Raw genomic sequence first — 24199 nt, forward strand, 5'->3', positions numbered from 1 at the left:
GCTGCCGCTCCCCCACTGCCTCAGTGGCGCTCCTTCTGACCCCTACGAATTTAAAGCCCTTTCTGGATCTCCATAACCATGCCTCGGATGGGAGGTCAGTTGAGGTTTTGCAAAATGCTCGCAAATTTACGAGTATTGCCATGGCTGGCAGCTTCGATAAACCAGAACCAGCACCAGAACCAGACCAGAGCTATAACGACTGGCCAATAGACACAGAACTAGAGCCTCGACTTTGGACTCTCGACTCTTGACTGGCCAGGCCACTATGCCTTTGCTTGAAGGACACACGGGCGGACAGTGGACAACGGACACCAGACACCGGACGCCGGACACCAGACAGCAGACACAGTCTAGGCGCATCGCTCGACGAACTTTGTCTGGCCTTCTGGGGAAGTTGACGCGGTCAATGACAGCGGAAAGTTTTTCTGCAAACTAACCTCGAAAGCGATAAAAAATTAAGGACCAGGTGAGCGGGGAGGCCGGGCTGCCTTAGTGCATCAAAATACCGCAATGGGCTGATAATATAAAAAGGTGGCATTGCTGGACGGATAGGGAGGTGAAAAGTTTCGAGGGCCGGAAGCCCTGGGGTCTGCATGCCCATTGCCCAGCCGGCCTCTTCGATTGTAGAGGACCAGGCTGCCCCTACAAGTATCCACGGCCCCATCGCGAGTCATTAACAATTTTCGGTGCAAAGTGCACCCCAATCGGGAACGGGTCGGGCCGAGCTGGCCACCGATCCATTAAAGGTTTAAGAGACGCGCCAAATTACGGGCACCGGAATCGGAAACAGCTGTCGCTTGGCGGCACCGGAACCGCCGGAGCACCACTGGAGCTTTTGTTTTGAGAGGCCACACCCCACTGCCACCCCACCACCCTCTCGTTTTTTACGCTGCGGCAATTTATGCAATTTTTCTGCTGGGATATGCACACACAGTACTCTGGGCTAACTTTTGTTTCGCTCCTCCCGCCCTCAGAGAACTCCGCGAGGGAAGGTGGGTGGCTGTCTTCGGAGAGTGGGTGCGTGCGGGCATGCAATTGTGCAGAATGCCAATTTTTATATGTATTTGCATACGGAGCATAAGCATTTTTTCATGCCCCATCGAGGGAATTTTCAGATTTTTCCAGCCACATTCGAGTGTGTATTATGGACAAAGTTTGACAGAAAAATAACGTAGGCTGTTGCCGCAATCCGTTGCCCGATTCATTCGTTTTCAAGTTTTCTTTCCTCGCTTCCTTTTTGCTCGCTTTTTGGGCGCCAGAAGTCAACAAATAATATTTTCCATAAAAATTGGCACTGGCGCAAAAATTGAAATGGAAATGTTTCAGCTCATGGGAGCCCAGAGGACCCCGATCCCGATCCCGAGCCCGAGCCCGAGCCCGAGCCCGACCCCCAGCCCGAGCCCGAACCCCCGCTTGCAAATGTCACACATTTGCGAGTCTATATGTTTATTCATACACAGACATGTGTGCGGGGCAACTGAATCTCAATGCGATGTAGAATTTAATCAATATTTGTGTTTCGATGACAACGGGCCTACCGAGCATCCCCAGCAGCATCCCTCTGCCCGAGTCGTGCGTACTTTGCGGTAGCAGGTTTAGGATGTTTATCAATTTATGCAAAAATGCAAATAGAATTTCATAAATAGTCATTTAATTGCACTTTGGCCCAGGGTCCATAAACGATATGCAAAATGCAAATTGCCGAGCCATCGGACACTTTGGCAGAGTGACATGGAAATCGATCTGTCAGATTAAAGTGCGTAGAATTCTGAAATTCGGTCCGCAACTAAGCTTTGCAGCAAAAACTGTGCCACTCGCCCAGCTGCGCCAGAGCTTGGCTAAAAAATGGGAAAAGTACACACGCAGTGGAAAATTATGTGGCATGCAGCAAAATCAAGACAAAGCGTGGCACACATACGATACCATCAGAGGCAGCTCCGCTCCGCTCCGCCCCGCCCGTACGTGTGCGTGTATTTTTGAACAATGCCGGAGCAAAACAAAAGGCAGTGTATCGCAAACACAGAGGCAGCCGGAGGAGTACACTGCGAGAAAAGCGATGCCTAGCTGGCAAGAGGCTGTTCAAAGCCTATAGAGTGTTCTGGGAGTATTGTGTGGAAAAAATGTGTGCAATTTTTCGTCCACTTTGCACTACACACATGTATTCACACGAGGCTCTCTGTTTAAAAAGGGATGTGGACTTGGAAGGACCTCAGGTTGTTTGGGGAAAGGAAAAGTAAAGCAACATTGTGCGGTTGGCACTTTTGTTGCTGGCTTTTTGGGGCGATGGCTGCCAGTACCTCGCACAAGAAGTCGCTGCATAAATGAGTTCTCCTCTCTTCTAATGAAAGCCATTCAATTAATAGACCTATAAATGCCGTCTCCCCGTCGAACCGCTTTCCATCATAGCCATCCGACAGCCATTCGCGCTATTTGCCAGTCGCCAGTTAGCCAGTTTATTTTTGGTTTTTTTCCTGATTTTTTGTTTAGGCCCCTGCGGTCGTTTGGCTTTTTTCGGTTTATTGGGCCGCTGCCTCGGCCGCTGTTGCCAACTATTTCACTCTACTTTCGAATGTTTTTATCCCTAAAGCCCGCTTGCGGATATGCATAGAGCGAAAACACAAACAAAACTCAACTCTGGCCGAGCGAGAGCCTCAGCCACAGCCCCAGCACCCGTCCAGGCAGTCCTGCCAGTCCGCAGGAAAAAAGGCAAAGAACATTGTTGGAAAAACAATAAATGGCAAATGTATGGCGGCATTTTAGGCGCATGGCGCATAGGAAACAAAAGAGCTGAAAATTTGCAAAATGCTGCGGCCTTTTGCTTTCTCGCTTCCCCCCGGACTGCCTGGACGGGGTAGACCCACTCCCAACTGCCACTGGTCGGGTTCGATTTTTTCATTTTTCATTTTTATGGCAATATGGCAAATGGAATTTCTGTGCCCGATGCGAGCGCTAAACATTTAAATGAGTCAAGTGGCTTTTTGATGGCCGCCGTGGAGTGGCGGGGAGTCCTGGCCCTGGCCGGGATTGGATGCGGGTTGGATTTGCATATGACTAGGAAAATTGCCTCGGTGGCTCGGTTTTGAAATGGGAAATACATGCAGATGAATAGGACACGGCCATATGGGCTGTATCCGTAGCAGAGGTGTGTCGGGTACTCACTTAAATTTCCACTAGGAATGTAAACGTTGCCGGACGGCGTTCGCACCAAGCAGGAAGGCTCGAAGTCGACGTCATTGGGATTGGTAACGGTTAGGCGGCCATTTTGCAAGCGACTCATTGTGGGGTTACGGGGCGGAACATCCGGTGGGGCCGTGGGTGTGACTCCTTCCAGGAGGAAGCCTGCAACAGAACGAAAATTAGCGCAAAGTCCGGGCTTCGTTTTTAATTGAATTTTGAAAGGTTGAAAGTCCCTGAAAAATAAATGACGATAAATCCCACTCTGTCCCAGTGCACTCGTTCGTTGTGGGGCGCTCTGTAAATGGCTGAAATCATTGCACATTTGACACTAAAAGTATTTCGTGAATTTGGAAACAGCTGCAAATGGATTTAGTGGCGCCACGGCATGGGGCAGGGATGAGCGAGGCGCGGCAGGGGCTGCAATCAGCTCGCATTGAAGGCGAGGCACAAAAATCAGGCGAAAGCAACGAAATCAAAATGAAATTATTTAACAGCGCAGAAAATTCAATTTGTATTCTTTTGCGATGCTTCCTTTTTCGGGCACTTCTAAACAAACATGCACGGATATAAAAAGGACAGATACAGAGATACAGATACAGGCAGAGCTCCCATAGATTCAGAACTCTAAAATTCTGAAAATTACCAGGCAAAAGGCAATTTCCAAACGAGGAGCGGCGCGATATAAATAAAAATAAGAGGAAAACATACAAATGAAATTCAATTTGGCGCGCTTGGAAATTTCTATGGCGATGGGACTACGGTGGGGGATGGCAGGGGGACACCGAATGCCCGCACACACACACACAGAATCCGAGGGTGTCGGCCTCTGATTGTGTGTGTGTGTCTCCACACTTATCCTGCTCAGTCCTTGGGCCCTAATAAATTTCAAAAGCATTCGCATTCACTCGCATAGAAAATTTTAAGCTCATTTATAGGCTTAAAAAGCATTCCGAGGTCCTGCCACGGAGGAGTGGACGCGGGGAGCGCACGGCAAACAGGATACTCCCCAGATCCAAGCGCCGGGAGCCAAGGACTGAACACAGGAAAAAGCCTAATAAAAAGCAACAAACGGAAGCGCCAACGGCCAAGAAACAAAATTTCAAATTTGTTGAGATTTGTCGGGCGCGAAAATCATATCCGTCCTCATCTCTGGCTCCGGCTCCTTGTCCTCGTCCTAATCCCCCTTGAAGGATCCAGGGTGCGTGTGTGAGCTGCTGGCGGCTTAGTTGTAATAGTTAGTCTAGGGAGCGCAGCTTCAAGAGGGCCCTCTGTGCCGTAATCGCATTCCAGCCCTCCTGCCTCAATGGCCTCCACTTTCTGTGCTGCTTTTGGTGTGCCGCTCTAAGCCGGACCGGAGGGGCACAAGAATCTGGGCTCACAAGTGGCCGTCGGCCTCCTCGCTGGGCTGCGGAAAATTTAAGCTGCGGAAAATATGACACCAACTTTGCCTGCTCGTCCGCAGCCTGCTGCCTGGTGCCTTGTGCTCGCCTCGCCGCAGGACCTGCGAATTATCGTCATAATGAAACGCGCCTCTTGCCGCATCAAGCAGGAGGACTGGACAAATGGACCAGGGGCCGGGCTGGCAGACTGGCTGCGGAAACGACAACAAAAACGAGGGGGAACTGCTGCCGGACTTCCAACGACTGCCTGCCAGCAAAGATTATTTCACGCGGTTAAACACAGCAACAAAAGCAGCGAAAGTCGCTCAAAAATGTTCACTCACATTTCGGATGGCGAGGATGGCCGTCAGCTGTGATTAAAACCCGGTGGAAAATATTTTGGACTTTTGTCTTTGGCCCGCCCGTAATTAGATTCCAGATTTAAGGCGCTTACAGTTGGAGCGCTCGAATGGGAATGGCAAGCGGATGGGAACCGGGGGCCACGGTGCGTATGCGTCATGTACATTTTTATGCGGAAACTTAGGAGCATCCTCCTCCAATTAGATCCCCATCAGGCGCGGGGTCAGGCTGAAGGAGCTTATCAACTCTCATTTGCAAAAGCTATGATGTCACTTAAACACACTTAAACCGGGGGACGTGGGCGGTGCAGGGTCTGTGTGCCATGCTGCATGCATTAGTGTAATATTAAGCAAGGAAAGCGCCATTTTCAGCTTGCAGCTCTCTTGCAAGGCGTATTAGTTTTGCGAAACTAAGGATTTGCAAGGAATGTCCTGGCATTTTATCCTAAAATTATAAAAGTTGTGTTGTGACTTAAAGTTTAGTTCGATATCCAAGTTGAAGTCTTCAAAGTTAATATCCAAAGACCTATACTAAGAATGTACCAGAGGGCCTCCCTATGAGGACAGTAGGTCACTAGAAATCGAGTCTGATCAGAACGGACTATTTTCGGACCGGCTCTGCGTCCTTCGGATGGGACTACTGCGCATCGCCTAGTCCAGCTTATTCTCGCCTGACGGAGCAAGGAACTTGGCAGTGGAAAAAATGCAGCTACGATGACAATGGCCATGTTTGGGCCAACGAAGCCACTTTCCGAGAGCCACTGGCCGTGGTTGCCAGCCAGTTGGCGTCTACATCCACATCCACATCCGCAGTCGCTTCCACATGCGGTGGGAGGGGACTGCGGAGGAGCTCCATGAGCCGGCCGGGAAGCTTTGCAGGCGAATGCCAAGCGACCACTTAAAGCGCATTCGGAGGCAAAGTGCTGCAGAAGAAGAAGAATAGAAGAAAAAGGAGCCGCAGAGGGGGCTGCTGAAGCGGGTGGCAAGTAGGAGGAGGGGAGAGGAGAGAGTCAAACGAATGAACAACGGGCAACTACTGGGAATGGCGCTGATAAGCAGCTTATCTTCATTTCTACAACCCCCAGCGTTTATTTTTCCTCTGTCTCTGTATCTGTGTCTGTGTCTGTATCTGTGTTTGTGTCTGTGTTTGTGTCTGTATCTGTGTGTGTGCTTGTATGTGTTTGCGTTGTTTGTTTGCTCTGCTGCTGCTCTGCTTGTACCAGTGTTGTTGCTATTGGTGTTGTTGTTGTCTGCTGCCGCCGCCATTGTCGTTGTCGTTGCCGTTGTCGCTTTGAATGGGGTAGTGCTGTTGTTGGTGTTGGCGTTGTTGTGCGGCAACATTGCTGTTTTTAGGGGAACGCAAAATGTGTAATGGCATTTCGTCAGACGGAGCATGAAAAAGCGAGGCGAGCTTTAGCGATAAGCGAGCAGAGAGGGTCAGAGGGCACAGAGGGGGAGTCAGTCGGTCGGTCGGTCGCCCGCTCGCTCGGAGATTGTACATTTGATGCTGCGAGGCCAAATGCTTCCCGCAATGTGTGCTTGTGTGTGACAAAGCGAGTGCTCCCTGCTGGGCTTGCTTTGTGTCCTTGCCCACCTCTACATCCAGCTCCAGCTCCAGCGCCCCCTCCCTGGACTCCCTTTTTTAGGGATGGTTTTTTGGCTTGCATTTTAATGCCATTATAATGCACTCCTCTCCAGCAGCCGGCAGCCAGCAGCCAAGAGCCAGGAGCGCAACCAGAAATGGGAAGTCAGCCAACATGCCGAAAAGTCTCCCGCAAGGGCCCAGACTTTAAGACAATTTGGGGAAATGACTCATGCGACTTCAATTGCGGAATTGCGGAATGTGTCGGAATGGAAACGTTGCGAAAGAAATATGTTAATTTAATTAAGAGTGAGCAGTAAGCAGTAAGCAAGGAGGAGGCAGGATCGAAAAGCGACACCAGCTGCTTGTGGCATGCCAGCAATGGGCGAGAGGGGCATGCCAACACCTTCGCTAGCTGCTCCTTGCTCTGACGAGAGAGAAATGTAAAACACTTTTGGTATGACAGCTGAAATGTCAGTTGAGCATGAATTGCTGCAAGCCAGGAATAGCGACGGGCGGGCCAGGGGCGGGCGTAATGAAAATGAGGCAACCTGAGTCGGAAGCAGGTGCAGACAGCTGCTGAAGTATTTCTTAACTACAGCTCCATCCCCAACTGTCCAGCTGGGGCGGGAGCTGAGAGAAGAGGAATGCAGAACGGACAATTCCATTAAAATCCTTTTCTGGCAGGGCCCTGACTGGGAAACTGGTTAATCGATGGAAGGCCCTGCTCCTACGTCTATTAACTGATCAAAGACGAACTGTGTTTCCGGCAAGACGGGCCAACTGGCTAGAAATTAATGCACGGCCACGTGTGCACCACTGCGTATACACAACGTGAGGTCGAAAGTGTATTTTTCTGGAAAGGGCGGACAAAAGGCGCCTAACTGACAATTGAATGCTTAGTTTGGAGCGTGTCTATGTATTAAAGGCCTCTGGTCCTGGGCCACTGCATTCCCGAATCGAAGGCCCGCCACCCGTCCCCCGGGGCGGAGGCATAATGCGGGCCATCTGTATGCGTGTACGCGTTGTCCTGTTTGTACATGCACCATCACAGGCCGCTTTGTGTCCTCTGTGGGTGCGAGTTTGTGTGCCGCCTGCGCTTGACATATAAATAGAGCCAGGCCGCACACCCACCCGCCCATAAAGATGTCAGCGTTTACAGGAGAGTGGCCCGTCTGCCCGGTCAAGTAATCCTTTGCATAGGTGAGTGTGTACAGTTTATTAAATTTGAGACCGGCCCCAAACTGAAGCTGACGCCAAAGCCCGGGCGCCGGCACCTATCCTGCCCAACTATTTATGTTGCCTGTCATGTACCGCCCTCCCCCTCCTCCTTCCCCATCACACACACACGCAGGACGGAGACACGCCCATTGTGCGTCATTTGCAAAGCCCTTCGCATCCACAATCTTTGTTTGTCAAAGTTTTGCGCTCGCCTAGGAGATTTATTTAGTCGGGCTGGCAAAACTTGGATTTACTTCGACACAATTGTCAGCTTAGTCACGTTCCATGTGTCGACGGATCCTGGTGGCCCGGGCCTGGCGGGCGGGGCAGGGCAGGGGTGGCTAATGCTAAACACGACATAAAGGTAAAAAGCCAGGGGCACGCGATGCGAATATTTTAACGGGCCAAAAGCAAAAAGGTGGCTAAGGAAAACAAAAAGTTAACGCTGTTTGCTTTAGTTTCAATTTTGTATGCTGGTTGGTCTCAGCCGCGGTCCTGCTCCTGGCGAGGATCAAACTTTGATTCGGCTGAGCCGTCCGCAAGGCTGGCGAGAACGCTTAATCCCAACCAGAGCCGAATCCCATTCACCAGGCTTTCAAATCCGGTTTCCGGCACTGACCTCCTTGGCCCAAATGAAGTCTGAAGGCATTTAATAGTTTCTCCGCCGGGAGACGCGACGGCTCCTAATTGATTTCGTGGCAGGTGGAGCCGGGGAGACGACGACCTCAAAACCGCAAGCCAGCCGATTTGGGTTCATTTTTTTACCGGGTCTCCATTCCACATCTTGCCACACTTCCACTTTTTGCCCCTGCCACCAGCGGCAGGGCTGAGGGCCCTTGCCCCTAATCCTATTAGGCGACGGCTCATCGCCCTGTGTGTTGCACATTTTGCGGTTTCTACTCTGCCATGTCTGTGTCTAGCTTGGCACCCGGAGACCCACTCTTAAAGCCTTAAAGAGCCGACTCGGTTGGTCCGTGGCGCAACTTCTGGCTCATTGTCATCCGAGAAAGTAATAAACGCCGGGCGACAGTAGCTGGTCCTGGAATCTCAAGTTTTGAGGATTTATTTGCTTCGACGCAGCTCCGCTCGGCTGGAGACAGAAGTCAAAAGTTTTGGCCAAATGAATGCCGCAGCAGCAGAATGGCGGAAAAGGCTGCGAAATTTGAATCTAATTTAACGCCTTACTTGACACATTTCCAAATGCAAGTTGCCAGTGGGGACGGGACGGGACGGGTCGGGTCGGGCCACTTCCTTGCCATTTGATTCGCTGGAAATTACACCGAAATTATAAGTGCGGCGGCCCTTGGGAAGGCCTTGGAGCCAAGTGGGTCTTTGTTTGCGATGGGGCAAGAGTGAGGGGGAGAGCGGAAATGCAGCAAAAACTTTGCACCGACTGCCGCCAGAAAGTAGGCTATAGATAACTGGCATTTGCTTGCGACTCATTAGCATTTCAAAGTGGCAGCCAAGAGGCCAAAACACACAGTTTTCAGGCCTTCCCTCTGCCACTCCGCCCTCCCACTGCCACCCTCCCTGCCACCATAATTCACAGCGTGTCAGGCGTGCTTAACCTTCTTCGTCGTACATGTCGTAATGCCAGCTGAGGTGCTTGACATTTTTCGCGAACGCCTTTAGTTATGCAACACATTTCTGCCTGGGTGGCAAGTGCGGGTGGGGTCGGGCCGGCTACACTCTGTGGTGTTCCCGACCAAACGCCTGCAAACAAATTAAGCAGAAAATAAAAGCTTTATCTGTACGTGTGTTCGAGAAGGAAGCCCCAGAGAAAGTGATAAAGCAGGGAGAAGGCAACAACACAGAGGAGAACACTGCCCGCAAAAGGGTTGCGGTTGAAAGGTTAATAAATGATTAAGGTTCGTCCTTTCTTGTCAGCGGACTCTCTCTCTCTTAGCTATTGCTTAAGGGCCATACATTATTGAAAGACTCTCCCACGGAGCCCGCGAAATCTTTTTCAGTGTAAGCCCAATAGTTTCTTGCCGCCTTTGTTGCAGCTCTCTAGAAAGTGCAGGCAGTTAAGCACTTTTGTCTCAATGAGTGTCAACAAGCCACCCGAGGAGGTGACGCGACGCAAGTGAAGTGTGGCACCACACACCCACTCGTACGAGGGTGTGTATAGTACGTGTGGAGGAAAAAATAATCGTTCCATTAATGAGCCCCGGGCCAAGTGCAACAAGCTGACAACATGACCTAGCCCAACCCTGCTACTTGGCTCCGTTTCCCGGGGAGTAGCTCCGCCACTGGAGGGTTTACTTAGTGGCCAGCTGTAGTCCTGCTCCCCGCTCCTTTGTTTCGGCCGAACAATGGAGCAAGGACCCTCGCCATTTCTGGTTGCAGCAATTAGAGCGCGGACGCACGCTCTTGCTGCTCCTTCTGCTCAAAGGAAGGACCTTTCTCCATGTCCGCGACCGTATTCCGCTTTCGGTGTTTCTGCTCTGATTTAAATTCTAATTGGATTTCATCTTTGGCAGCGATCTCATTCAATTTGCCAGCTGACAAAAGTTGCTATGCAAACGCGAAACATGAACATCAAATCATTATCGAAGGCCAACAAAAGCAGCGGCAGCAGCAGCGGCGGAGGCGGAGGCACCGGTGGCACCACCGAGTGGAAAACTTTTCGTCACGTGGGAGCGCCAGAGGCGGGAGGGGAATAATGCGAGTACATAGAAAACTTTGGTCGGTGTTTGGGGGAGGGGTTATTTTTTTGATGGAATGTCTGCCATGTATACATTACAAGTTTCGTGTTACGAATGTGGGAAAATCTGGAGAGGACGGAGGAAATCTGGGGTGGGAGAGGGATCTAATACCCTGCCTCCGTCGTCATCTCCGGGCAACTTTAATTGGAACGACTTTGAAAGCGAAGTTTCCATTCTATTTCCACTCGCCTCTCCACTCGCAGTTGCGACTGCCCCAGTCAAGTGGTTCTTTGTGTGGATTTTTCCTTTGAGCTTGCTCGTTTGTTTATTTATTATTCGTAGTAATAGAAAAAGTCTGGCCCGTTCATTTGGCTTAATATAATTTAAATTTCTGCGCTGCCCTTTTTGCGGGTGCATTCTTTTCAACTTTTCAGTGGACTTTGGAGAGTCGTTAAATTTGAAGTTCTCCTTCGGCCTTACCACCACTTCTCAGCCGCCCACCGCCCACCTGTGCTGACCCGGCCTAGTCGGGGACCTGGGCGCTCCCAAATTCGAAAGTGGAAGTGGAACTTTCCGCTTCTTTTCGCCCGACCGTGGGGGTGGAAGCGTGCGGTTTTCTTAATGTTCTGCCCCCGATTCAAAGCTCGCAACGTCTCGAGGAACTTTTCCCGCCGCACAGTGCGCCCAGTCCGGCCGGCGTCCTTGTTTTTCTTGCTGATCCTGTTGTTGCCAAGAGGGCCAGAGAAAAGTTGCTCCTGGTAATTATGCTGCGAAACTTGGCCGGAAGAGCGAGAAAAAAAATGACAAACAGTACAGTGCGGCCCCGCTAGTGTGGCGCCTCTAACTTGCCATTACCATTGCCGAGCTCCGTTCAGGAGCTGCCAGCTTTTTCCACATTAATTTAGCAATTATGGAGACGTAATTGGGACTGGGCCGAGGCTGTTGCGGCGGCAGTTCGCAACATTTTTAGTGGCGACACACACGACTGCGCAAACAATTAAAAATAATGAAAAACTGCAGTGCAGCGCACATTAAGGAGGCACCACGGCGGCCGGAGTTGCAGCCCGCTCTGCTGCATTATGTAAAGCAATTAAAATGTTGCAGAGGCAGCAGCACGAGCAACAGAAACAGCCGCCAAATGTAGCATAACTTGGGGCGCCCACACCCCAAACCCCTGTACACCCGCACACAACCAAACAAACAGTTGACTTTTAATGGCATGTCGGACGGGCAGGACGAAGCAGCTGTTTTCCCGCCCACAAGAGGCGGAAGGAAGGGTGGGGTGGGCCGGTTCCTAACCCGTGATTAAGGAAATTGTTGAAAAATGTTAAACAAGCCAGCGAAGAGGCGACACACTCCCCCCGCCGTCGCCCGCCATCGCGCGCCTTTCGCTGCTCCGCTGACCTGGTAAAAAATCTATAAAAATGCAGCCCGCTGCTGGCAACATATTGCAGTCAAGGCCTTCCCCCTGCGTGCATTTTTTAAATGCTCGCCGCTTCCTTTCCGTGTTCTGCAGACCCTGCCACTGCCACCGCGTTGCCGGTAGCTGCATGCCTCTGCCAGCCGCATGTGGCACAAACGGAAGCTGCTGTTTGACTCGCATAAATAATAACAATAGCAGCAGGGAGTGGGTGGTAGTGGGTTGTGAGTGGATCGCCCTACCCGGCCCAGGTTTGCATTGGGTTAGTGGGCGTGGCCAGCCACCAACAAGTGTAGCAACCTGCAAGCTGCCTTTATTGAAACTATTTTCACAGGGCTTAAGCTCGTTTGTGTGTGCCGTGCGGAGGTGAGGTGTGGGTGGCTAGAACAGGTGTATCATTGTGTACATGTGTTCCCGGGTGTTTTCTATCTTGTTTAAAAATTGTTGGCCATTTGGGCGCTGGGCGCTGGGTGCTGGGTGGTGGTGCTGGGACATGTGTTTACCCAGTTACTTTGGCTTATTGGCTTCGCCCGGCAGCTTTAAACCGAAAGCGAGCTGGGCGGAGCAGTTTTTGCTCCATTCATTAATTATTTGGAGCATGTACAGGGTGGGAAGGAGTTGCCAAAAGCTCAATCCCACATCTGCGGACGGGAAAGTCAGCAGTGGAGTCCACATCAAGCATACCTGAAACAGAGAAAGAGAGAAAGTGGTGAGAAAGGGCAGTCTGCAGGGATAAGGTCTAACTTAATTTAAAAACATTTTCTTCTTAAAGAGCTGGCCCGATCGGGCCGCAATTAAATTTATAAACCTGCGGCCAACCGCATGGATTTATTTTATATTTCGCTGTTTTTTGGATTGTCAACTGCAGGCATCACACTGCATCCCATAATGCATTACAATTCATTTTGGCCGCGCCGTGCGGGTATTTTGATGAATTTTATTCAGCGCGAGGCCTGTCTCTGGCACCGAATTCTAAAGCCAACGTTGCTGGTTGGCTGGCTGTTTAAAGGGAAATTGTCGGACGAAATCGGTTTCTCTAGTTCAGCTTTCGGATTTAAAATTAATTTAAATGGCTTCTTGATGAGTGCTCCGGGCTTTCATAACTCGTTGGCTCCCATTGTGATGCTAAAGACGGCAATGCAAGCCGACTCTGTTGCACAACGCTCATGAATAGGAAGCGAGAAGAAACTAGCTCCAGCCCGGTTTCGGTTGCGAGTGAGATATGTGAGCGATGTCAACTGTCATGTTCCCCGACACTTGCCACGATGCCCTCCCCGGAAAATTATCGCTTATTTATGCCCCAGCCTGTGGGCTGCGCAGCGTGAAACTGTGAAATGGATTTCGGATTGATATGCAAATAGCATCGTATCGTATCGCTGGGGAGAAATTTGACAGACCTATTTGATAAAAATCCATTCTTCACAGCAGGTGCCCCGGCCCGAGCCCCCTCCACAACCTGTTCGGCTATACAAGTTGCATAAACTCCGCGCTGGCCTCCCAGGAATCCAATCAAAAGCTGCTCTGGCCAAACTTCCATATCAGGGCCCGTCAGAAGAACACCGAACACACGAAGCTTAGCCTAGTGGTAGCCTCAGGAAATCGCGATTCTGCTGCTCCGCCCTGCGTAGGAAGCACCAGGCAACCATTCCACTCCCGTCCAGGTTTTCGGTCCACAGTAGCCGCGAGCACATGTTAGACGGGAAACTGGCAGTGGCAGACAAGAACTCGGGGTCGCCGGGCGAGGCTCCCCAGAAAATTGCTTTCAGAGCCAGAGTCGCGACTCACAAGTTATCCCCTGCCCGTTGCAAGTCCGACAATGCGAATCTTATGCAATGATAATAAAACGCAGCAGGGGAGGCAGGGCAGGAGTGGAAAGTATAAATGAAATAAATTGCTGCGCAGGCGCAATGGCCTTTCCAGACATGGCGAACAATGGCCAGGCCTCGCCGGCAGGAGCTGCAATTTGCATGAACGTGCCGCCGTGTGGGTTCGGTCCCCTGTCCGCTCCCCGAGATGCGAGCGTGAGGCGATCGTGCCTACGCTGGAGTGGTCATCCCCCAGATCTCGCTCTGCCGTGTCACGTGCTCACATGTGGCACTCGTAGCGTGCAACATGCTTCGACCCACTCCTACGGCTTCATTTGCCATTATCTTGTTGCAGTTGCAACAGTTGCAGGCGCTCCCTCCACAGTCCCGTCCTTGTTCGTTAGTGGGTTTTAATTTATGGCTGAAAACATTTTACAGGCATCCTCCTCCTTGCCGCTACACCTACAATGCCAGACTGCCACAATGCCACAATGCCAGAGTGCCACGGGGCAAGTCAATTGTCCAGTTTCCCGACATCGTAAATCGCAGCAGCGCTGCCCCTCGCGAATGCACGCAAATATGACGTGCATCATTATTTGCTTATTGCACTTTGCTGCGTTTGTCTTAATCGCGGATCTGGGATCTCGCAGCTCGATCTCGATGGTGTGGGTTATCATTAAAATGTTAAGCTCGACGCGGCCCCACCGGCTAAAGCCATTGTCCGCCCACGTCCAGGCTGGATCGCTATTTGAGGCCCTGGTTGGACTCCAGTTCTTATCGAATCGGCGCCCTAGATTGCACTGCCTGGCCATGTTTCTCTGTCAAATTGTGAGTTCATTTGTATGCCAAACAGTTCCGTTGGCCGCCTCCGGCTGGGGGCCGGAGCCAAAAGGACGCATACAAATGGACGGTGGGCTTATCTGCAGACTTGGCTCTGCTTACCACTTTCCGCGTACTTTCGTTGTCCGACTTCCGGTCAATGAACTAAACCCCTTCCGAGCGGGAGTCCGGCCAGGATTTATGCTCCGTGCGGTGGACTGCCCTGCAAATGGGCTATAATCTTGCCACTCGAATCGCTCGCTGCTAAGCAGCAGCTGGGTCGAAGGCGAGCAGGAGCCGGAGCAAGAGCTGGAGATCCTTGACTCGAGCACTCCCCAGCTGCACTTAATTTAGTCCTAATTAATTGACCTGCACCGGGCAGAGTCCTTGCTTCCTCCTTGCACATTTTTTCCTTTCCTTCCCGGCCCGGGCAAATGTTTTGTGTGCATGCAAATGGTTCATTCGTTCATCCGCTCACTCGTCCTCTCCCCCATTAACTCATTCCGTCAGTCAGTCAGCCCGTCGGTTCGTGGTCAACTCCATTCAGTGCCAAGTGGCGGTGCCAACCGTTCGAGTGGCCTACTTGAGCAGGACCTAGCCCGGCTGGCTTCCTTTCAAATTCAATTTTATTATTCCCTGTTTCTGCTGCAAGAAGCAGGAAGAAGGTAGTGTGCCTTATCGTTTTCATCAAAACCAAATAAATAATTGGATGGAAGTATTCGGATTTTCATTAGCGGAGATCCATCCGCAAATATTTATTATTAAAGTGCCGCAAGTAAGCCAGCAGGAGGCCGAGGACAAATATTTAAAGTTTGCTCAATTCAACTGTTCAAGGCTCCAGGCTAGAGGCTGGAGAGAGTCGAGCATCTGGGTCAGCGCTCTGTTAAAAGCCTCATTACGGCCAGCCGGCCCGGCCAGAGTCTAATTAAGCCAAGGCCAGAAGTGGGCTAAGAGCGCGCTCAGAAGACAACGACTGCGATGACAGCGTGGCAGTTGTGAACCCATTCACAGAACACTTAATGCTCACTAATGAAATGTCAGCTTAAGTCATAACTCAGCTGCAGCCACAAAGAGAGCTGGTCCGGGACTCTGGCCGGGAATCTATGAGCCATCCAAGGGCACTGGACACTAGACATTGGCTTTTTAAATATGACGACATGAGCCGAAGCCATGTGTGCTGCGGGGCCGTGTCCAATGTAATTGATAAGTTTTGTTTCCTGTCCGCCATTTTTGCTTACCCGGCTCAGGCCCGGCAGCCCCGGCCGCCCGGGAGATTGATGATGCTTTGAAGGACTCTCAGGAGCAGCCACCACGCTTGAACTTGAGCTTTTTCGGATAATTGTAGTCGAACAGAATAAACGATGAAAAGTTTTCGCAAGTCGTGGCCACTGTCGGGCGAGCAGGCGGACAGTCAGGCAGTCTGCCACCCATCTGTCCGCCGTGTGATTGATGAAATGATAAGTATCTAGTTGAGAGCCCCATCCGGGAATCCGAAAGTTGTTACAGCCAGTCAGATAGAGGCGTCCTTATTATTATTGCGTTATTATTAAAACGTTTTTAATGCTAAATGTCAAATGCAGGACAGATAAGCAGACCCAAGCTGTCAATGCACAAGCATCCAGAATAAATGGTGCTCCCAGGACACAAGGACGCCCGGACGACAGGACGCCCAGGCGAGAGCGGAATCATTACTAAATGAACGTGTTCGGGGAGGACGATCCGTGATAGAGTCCTTTCGAGATACCGACGCCCGCCTGTCTCTGTCTGAGCTGCAAATCCCACTTAAAATCCGCTCTGTTTACGAAAATCTAATGATGATTAATTACCGCCCGGGTCTCGCCCTCGTAGTGGTGTGCTGGTTGAGGTTTCCCCCAGCTTGGGGGAAACGCACTAAGTACGCCGCATGGAGTTGCGGCCGGCGGGCGGCCGACCAGGGGCATTTGGCTAAGCACGAGTGGCCCGTTCAGTGCCCTGGAAGCTGTGGGCCATCTCTGGTTCCCGGGGCTGAGGCCCTGCCTTTCACTGGCTGGTGGAGTGCCTGGCCGGGTCATTATCGCGGTGCGTTCTGATTGAGGAACAAGAAACTAATTAATATGCCGAACTTTCGATTTCTGTTACTGTCAGCGAGGAAGCGTTCGACGAGCCAGTTTGTTGGCCAAACAAGCCAAGGTTACTTCAAAGTCAAATGGAGGCCCAAAGCCTTAGGCCAAGCAGGACATGAAGCAAGCATGGATTCAGTGAATATTAATTATTTAGATTTTAATATCATCCCAATGCATGAGACTTGGCCATCAAACTGCATTTGAATTTTCTTTCTAACTTGGCCAAAGGGCTAAAACGCTAATTTGTTTTTAATTGAAGGCATTAGCATTTCGGGTTTTCGATTTGTTCAGTTGATTAGCTGCTCACAGCCTCATAACCGAAAAGTGTTTTGTTGTTAACACTCGACTGGAGCTTGGAGTTCGGAGATTGGAGCTTGGAACTGGGAGTTTCGGCACCAAATTAGCCCGGCCAAGTCGTAAGCGTGTTCGGGCTTAACAATGTTATTAAAATTAATATAAATGACTCTTTTTCTAGCGGGGGGCTCGGTCCGTAGCTCTGATGGTCCGCAGGTAGTGGCTGTCTTGGTAACCGTTCAATGCCCCCCGCCTTTCTGGAGAGGCTGTAATGCCCGGCCATAATAATTAATTATATAGAACTCCAGCCGTAGCGCTCTTGTTCTGTCCCTCGCCTTCTTCGCAGAATTCTCTGGCGGGAGCCCCTTTCTCCTCTTTATTGTTTGAACTTTAAACCATTTCGGACGGTCGTTCGCTTTGTCCACTTATGACAGTCTTCGGTGGGAGGAACAATATTTGCTTTGCGGAATAATCGTTACCGCTTACCCTGTCGGATTCAGAAAGATTTAATGGGCGAGAATAGAAAACGCTGGTATTAAATAACCCGGAGTCCGATCCGGCCGCACTACCGATGTTTCTGTGGAAAACGATTGCAATTTCGGCCATTTACCGAAACTTTGACAGATTACAGGTGCTTGGGCGGCCATCCGAGCTGCAGAAGAGCCAATCGACTAGCCACCTGCTAGTGCTGTCCTGCCGAGCTGTCGATTCCCATTAAAATTTCCAAAACATTTGCAGCCATTAGCCCACCTGGACGAGGCTCGGCCGCCCCACCACAATCAACTTTAATTAGCTTCGATCGAAAGCTTTCGGCCCGAATCGGCAATCAATGGGAGCCGCAGGGTAAGTGCTTGGCTCTGGTTAATATTTTAGTGAAACACCCGATAAAAAGTATACGAAATGCATATTCCGGGCTATTAATAGCAATAAATTGAGTGTGCTCTAAGTGAGTGCGAGTATCCTTGAGCGTCCGCCAGTGTTTGTGCTTATGTTTGTGGGTCCTGTGTCACAGCAAGCAATATTTGCCAAGTTAAATATTCATGTGCGATCAAATAATGCCAAGCCATCGACATCAACATCGACATCGGCAATATGGACAACAACAGACTACGGACTACAGACGACAGACAACCGGCGGGAGTTCACAAGAAAGTCCCGGGGATGGTGTAACCACAAGTTCTAACTTCTTATGCAAAGCCACTTAACAAAAAGCAATTTATTTGCACATAATTTGTCAGCACAGCCGCAGGATATGCGAAAAGATGGAGGAGCACAGCCGAGTGGAGGGTGGGTGGTGTTACAGGAGCAGGGCTCGGAGCAGGATGGTTCCCAAGTCACTAAAATTACAAATTAATTTTACCGAGAAACTACGTTGAAAATATGCGGGGATGCGATTAGGATGAAGGCAAATCCTTGCAAACACTAACTTTTCCTCTTCTCACAGCCCCCTCCCCAAGACTCCCTTCCCGGCCAATCCCAATCCCATTGCCTTTTATTATTTTCCCGGCTTTGGCAACTTCTCGGAGTAAATGAAATGTATTGAATTGACATAAAAGTCGCTCAAGTTAATTCCTCGGCTACGTAATTGGTGGGTTCTCCGGGCCCCAGTCCCGAGCACTGAGCAACCCCCGGCAGCCCGCCCCTCATATGATTACGGAACTGTTGTTGGCTGCCATAAACGGAGCACACACAAGTCCATAGAGCGTTTTTCGTCCTTTCTTTGGGCCTTTGGACAATGTCAATTTGTTAGTATTTATTGAATTGTGAATTATTAAAGCGAACAAATTGAAAACGTGGCCAGGCGGAGTGGGTGCGGAGCTCAGGTCCCCGGTCCCATGTGGCATGCGTGTGTATATCGGTTCGGGGCGCACTGTATCCAGCACGGTATACAATGTACATACATGTATGTACTTATCTGTGCTTATGAAATTCCACACTGTGATATTGTGTGCGAGGGACAAAGGCAAAGTCGATTTAGTTGGCCAAATAAGGAGCGGCTGAAAGGAAATTAGAGGAGAAAGGGACCTGCAGAGGAGGCTGGGACGGGGCTCGAGGCAGGAAGAAAGTCGTAATCAGCGAGGTGATGCTGGGAGGGGATGCGCAGATTGAGTTAGGGCCAACAGCTGGGCCAGGTTGCGAGTGGCAGGACGTCAGAGCACTAGCTGCGTTCTTTAATTTTGAGTTTCTGTGCAATGCTTTCCTCGCCGCTCAAGGACCTTCTTAAGGACGCTGCCTCTGATAGCTACGCCCTGAGCACTAAGCGACGGGGTGGAGGCCAAAATAAATGCCAATGAAAGCGGGTAATAAATGCAAACACACACACACGCACTCGGGCCAACTGATTGAAAAGGAAATCCCCATTCGAATGTGTTACTTATGAGGGGCGCGACGTGGGGGCTTCTAAGGACGCAGGGCGGACGACTGGTATAATTTCAACAAAATGTATTAAGTAAATATGAGGGCAAAAAGTTGCTAAATAAACGTTATTCAGAGCATTATGGGGTGGATAGAGATCCGCCAAGGCCCCCCTCCAACCGCTCTATGGTTCGAAAATCGATAGCCGAAAGTGGTGGATGATGGTCCGTCTTGAGGGCCAGGCCCAGACCGCCCCCGCCCGATATTAACAGCTTTTATTTTCTTGTGCAATTTCTCAAATATTTGTCTTTGAGTTTTTTCTTTGTTCCCCGGCTCTTCTGGTCCTTGCCAACCAAAACAAATGGCAAATAATGGCGAATGCTGGATGGTGGATGGTTCGGGCCAGGGCATCACACTCAAGGACCAGCAAGGAATTTTCCACGCTCTCCACTTCCCGGCCAACTTGCCCCAAAGTCCTTCCGTTCCATTATCGAATCGTTGACATTTATGCCGCTGGCCGGCATCACTTGATTATGATGAGACATGCGACGTGCCTCGGACTCGCCCGGATCGGCATTGTCTCTGCCTTGTTCCGGCGGGTACGTGTTAACTCATCACTGGCTGCGGGTCTGCTCGGCTGACCTGCGGCTTTGTTTGGCTCATAAGATCGTCGGTTAGTTAGTGGAGCTGTCCGCCCGTCCACCCTCCGCCCATTGACACCCAAAATCTGTTATTGGACGCTTGTCGCCAGACAGTCGGTGGCGGACAGTGAGCCGCAGGACTCTCGCCGAAGCCTAATTGGCAAAGCAGCTTAATACCGTTGAAGCCAAGAGCCCTGGAGCAATGTTCACCCGTTTAAGAGGTCACTTAGCGACCAGCTCGAATGCAGCTTAGGTTTCGGGATCCTAATCGAACCAACCTGCAATTATAATGCCCAGCACGGACTCCGGTCAAAGCTTTGGCCTCAAAAGCGCATTGTTTACGCTAATAGCCCATCTATGGACCCTCAGCGTCTTGACCAGTTGCCAATTGTGTCGAGGAACTGCGGCAAAGCACTTTTACAAATCATGTTTGCCCCGTCCCCTTGACCCTTCGGAGTGTCGCATTTTAGGCGCATCCTTTGAATCGGATGTGGATGCCAAGTCTATGAACTGAAAGCCAAAGGGCCAAAACAAACTAAAATTATAAGCACTTGCAGCGGAGAGTGCCATTGCTGTTTTCCACTGCATTTGCTTTGCATGCACAGTCCATAAAGTCCATGGAGTCGGATCCCGTAATTACACACAACTTATGGGGATATTGAATGAAAATGAAGTCATATGCTCCCGAGGCGGTTCAGCGAACCCCTGGAATCTCCCAGCAATGAGGAACTCGACCGTCTATAAGGCAAGAGCGGCCCCCACTTCACTCCGCAGCTATCTCTGACTTTGATGTTATGGCAAGTGAAGTGACCGAAAAAAGCAAGCAGAAATGCCAAGAGATATTTCATGGGAATGAAGTACACAAAGAAATTAAATCGAAATCGAAGAAAATAAAACGAAGGCCTGGAGAAACTGCAATCGTCATTTTGTTGGCAATGCTTCCTTACAGTTCAATTGCTGCGATTTGATGTCCTCGATGTCCTTGACGTCTTTTATTCGGTCATTCCTTTCTTTATTTTCCAGTCGGACACAAAAGCCCCATAGAAATATACTGTACGTCCGGGGATACACCAATTTTTCAGATTTTTAATCAGGGAAAAAACTGTTTCGATTGCTCTATAAATACTTGTCGTTCGGCCCTTATTTATTGTGTGCTCGGATTGTTCTAGTTAGGTGGCGGCGAACAATAAAACGCAGCCAGTAAAATATCAATTTTATTATCGCAAATTTTTGCACTCATCAATTTCCATTGTGTGAAAGTAGTACTGCCATTGGCAGGAGGCCAGTGGATAGTGTATTGTGGATGGCGGGTAGGGGTGGAGTTGCCGCCGGGGCATTCATCAATTTTTATGACACCCCAGCGAAAATAAAAACTCGAATCTAAAAACCAACATCCGCGTTTTGAATGCACAAGGATCCGCAGCAGAGGATACCAACTACCAATGCCAGTTACAAAATTGCAATATATTTTTCGAAATAGAATTGGGGGGCGCCAGACCGATGCTCCACATTGTTAGCACCAATTTTATGGCTTTTGCATAGTTATTGATGCTCCAGTTAATTTTTATTGTTCACTGCACATGGCGATAGCAGACGAGGACCGAGGGAAGCTCCATGGCTGTTGCCAGAAATCGCCGCGTCTGCCCTTTCCAGGCCCGTCTCACACATCCTCGTTGGGCGAGTTAGGGCATTTAGGGTAATGCAATTATTTAACTTGGCCAACTTTCCTTAAAGACAGCGAGCGGAGCCACTTGCGAGGAGCTCAGCTGCCGCCGCAGGAAACTCAATTAAAACATCAATGTTGCCAGCCCGCGGACTGTTTGCAACATGCAACTAAACGCAGATGCTAACGGATAATTAACTTGGAAACTGTCCGTCAGATCCGTCGGATTCTATTTAACGCTCAATATTCGGCGTATAGGATTGAGTTGCCTCAACGATTGAAGTGTATCTCAGAGTACGGATACGCAACGCATTAGACGGAGTCTCAGATTCCGTCGGGCCGTGGCTTCTCAAGCGCGAACTATTTTAAAACCTAATGAAGCGTAACTTCTATCTGTGGCTTCTCTTTGTTTTTCCCATCGAATTCAATTTGGGATTTGGTTTTGTCAGTCTTTTGTCTTGGCACGCCCAGTTCGCTGCCAAGTCTGACTTCGAGTCCCCAGTTCTTCTGCCTCCGCGTGACGCTCCATCGCGCTTTGTAACCCGTTTGTTTCTTCCACGCGAGATTCGACGAATCCGGCCTTCATTAGGCCGGCAATTAATTGTCATTTGTCGGATTTTTCGGCCGATTGCCGTCGCCCCGGGGACTGGTGTGCATATTTATGAATGAATTTTTGACATTTCTATAAAATATTATGCGACGCTAATCGAGGGGCAACAGCTGAACCAGCAAAAGCAAAAAGGTCGCCGGGACGGAGCTTAAACTCTGTTTTCCTCGCTCTGAAAAATGTATGCCAAAAGTCTTTTGGCAGCAAATGGAACGAAAATCGAACTAATGTAAAATTTAGAGCGCACACAAACAAGCACGGGCTAGGCAGGGGCGGGGCTGGACCAGTGGGGGATCAGGAACAAGGGAAGGTTGGGGCAGCCCACTGTGGGGCAGCACAGCTGCAGAAATGGTTGAGATTCTCGTTATTGTTGCCATTGCAACAGCTGCTGCGTTCTCTCTGCTTTCTGCTTCTATGGCAGCAGCCGAGAAATGTTGCATAAAAGTTGGCGCTCCCCCTGTCCACTATTTTATGGGGCACCACGCCCCGAACGCCCCAAACGCCGCCTCTAACGCACTGCAGCCAGCTGTTGGAGCGCCCCAAAGTCTGGAGCTGTGTATCTGCATCTGCCTCAGCCACTAGTATTTGTATCTGCATCTGCATCTGTGTGCTATTGTTGGCGTACAGTTTTGCGTGTAATTAGAAAATTGCGGCAGGCTCCTCTGTCCCCTGTCCTCTGTCCTCCGGCTCTGTTGTTGCACCTCGTGCTTCTTGTTCCACTTCATAGACAGTTGGGGCCTCGTCTTCTGGCGTCTCGCAGTCCCTGGGGAGGGTGGGCGGATAGAGAGCTCGGCCTGGCACATCAATTAGTGCCGCACAAAGCCACAGAGGCATGTGGCACGCAGCTCGTCTCTCAGCCTCCCAGCCCCTCGCAACCTCTTTGCCTTCCAAAAATTGCCCTCTTTGCCTGTCATTTCGAGTGTAAACTGAGAGAGGTGTCATCTTTCTCAGCCCCAACGCATCCTCACCTTGCCTCCTCGCCCAGCCCAGCCCGCTCCCTTTGTGAGGCGCCTTTTGACTTGTAATTGCTTGAGGTTTAATTAAAAATATTTGTCCCTGTTTGTAGCCATTCCATGGAGGCTGTTCCCGAACACAACAGCAGGCTGGGGATTTTCGGGCTAATCAATAATTCGCACTGCCCGGCCCAGGACCCATAATTTAAGACATAGATTGCCAGACGCATCCATGTGGCAAGCTCGGATTTAATTGTGCGGATGCCTGGATGCCTAACCATATACGAATTCCAGTCCCCAGCCCGTGTTGACTGCAAAAAGTGCGGTGCAAATTTATGCAGTAAAGTTTAAATTGATTTTCCAACTTTTTTAACCGAAGCTGGACCAGATACAGGGACAGGGACAGGGCTGGGAGAATGAAAACAAGTCGGATAATTTAGTTTTTTAATCCATTGTGACTTTCGGTCGTCCTGGCCGGGAGCAGGGAACTCTGACCAACTGGGGGCGGACCCGGGCTGACAACTTCGCAGAGCGATATGCAAATGTGGCCCGGCAACTTTTGGCTATCGAAAGTCGAACTACGTTCGGCAACGGAATGCCGCAATGGCAATCCAATCCCCAAAAAAGTGCACCATGATTAATGTCTCAAGTTTTTGCCATGTGGTCGGAGGAGGAAGCCCTGTGCTAATGGTCACCTAATCGGAAAAAGTTTTGTCGGATTTAAAGCCCTCGCTCTCCGTACGTGGCAGCGGTTGGCAAAATTGAAAATCCGAGGGGAAACTTTGTGAGCCGTGGAGGGAAAAGTAGGGGCATTGAGAAGCTAGTTTCCATCATACGTGATAGAGTGGAAAGTCGAATGCAACTGTAAAAACAATCGCCACCTCCACACCGCCTGGAAGCCATTAAACAAAAACATTGAATGGGAATTCGGGCGTCGGGTCCCGGAGGGATCAACAAAAAATGTCGCCTCATCTGTTGATCTTGCAACAGGGGGTTCTGTGCGTGCTAACGACATGTTGCTCCATTCTTCTGTTTTCTCCGGTGAACAATTGCTTTTCCATTTGCTTCGACTCTTGTCTAATTTATGTCGCTGTCAATGGAACAACACAGCCGCGATGCTGGGGAGGACACATTAAGTGTCATTAACGCAAATAAATTGAAGAAATTCCCAAAA

The 24199-nt window shown here is 50.2% G+C and overlaps 1 protein-coding gene across 1 annotated transcript in view; it reads right to left on the reverse strand.

Annotated features, from left to right (window-relative positions):
• The window catches only part of Ten-m (teneurin transmembrane protein Ten-m), a 108748-nt gene that overhangs the window by 43220 nt on the left and 41329 nt on the right, over positions 1–24199 (reverse strand). The window contains exon 2 of the mRNA XM_017250324.3: positions 3160–3339. Within this exon, the coding sequence (XP_017105813.1) occupies positions 3160–3339 (180 nt within the window). The remainder of the gene's footprint in view (positions 1–3159; positions 3340–24199) is intronic.

This window comes from Drosophila bipectinata, chromosome 3L (assembly GCF_030179905.1).
Source record: "Drosophila bipectinata strain 14024-0381.07 chromosome 3L, DbipHiC1v2, whole genome shotgun sequence".
NCBI classification, from domain to species: domain Eukaryota; kingdom Metazoa; phylum Arthropoda; class Insecta; order Diptera; family Drosophilidae; genus Drosophila; species Drosophila bipectinata.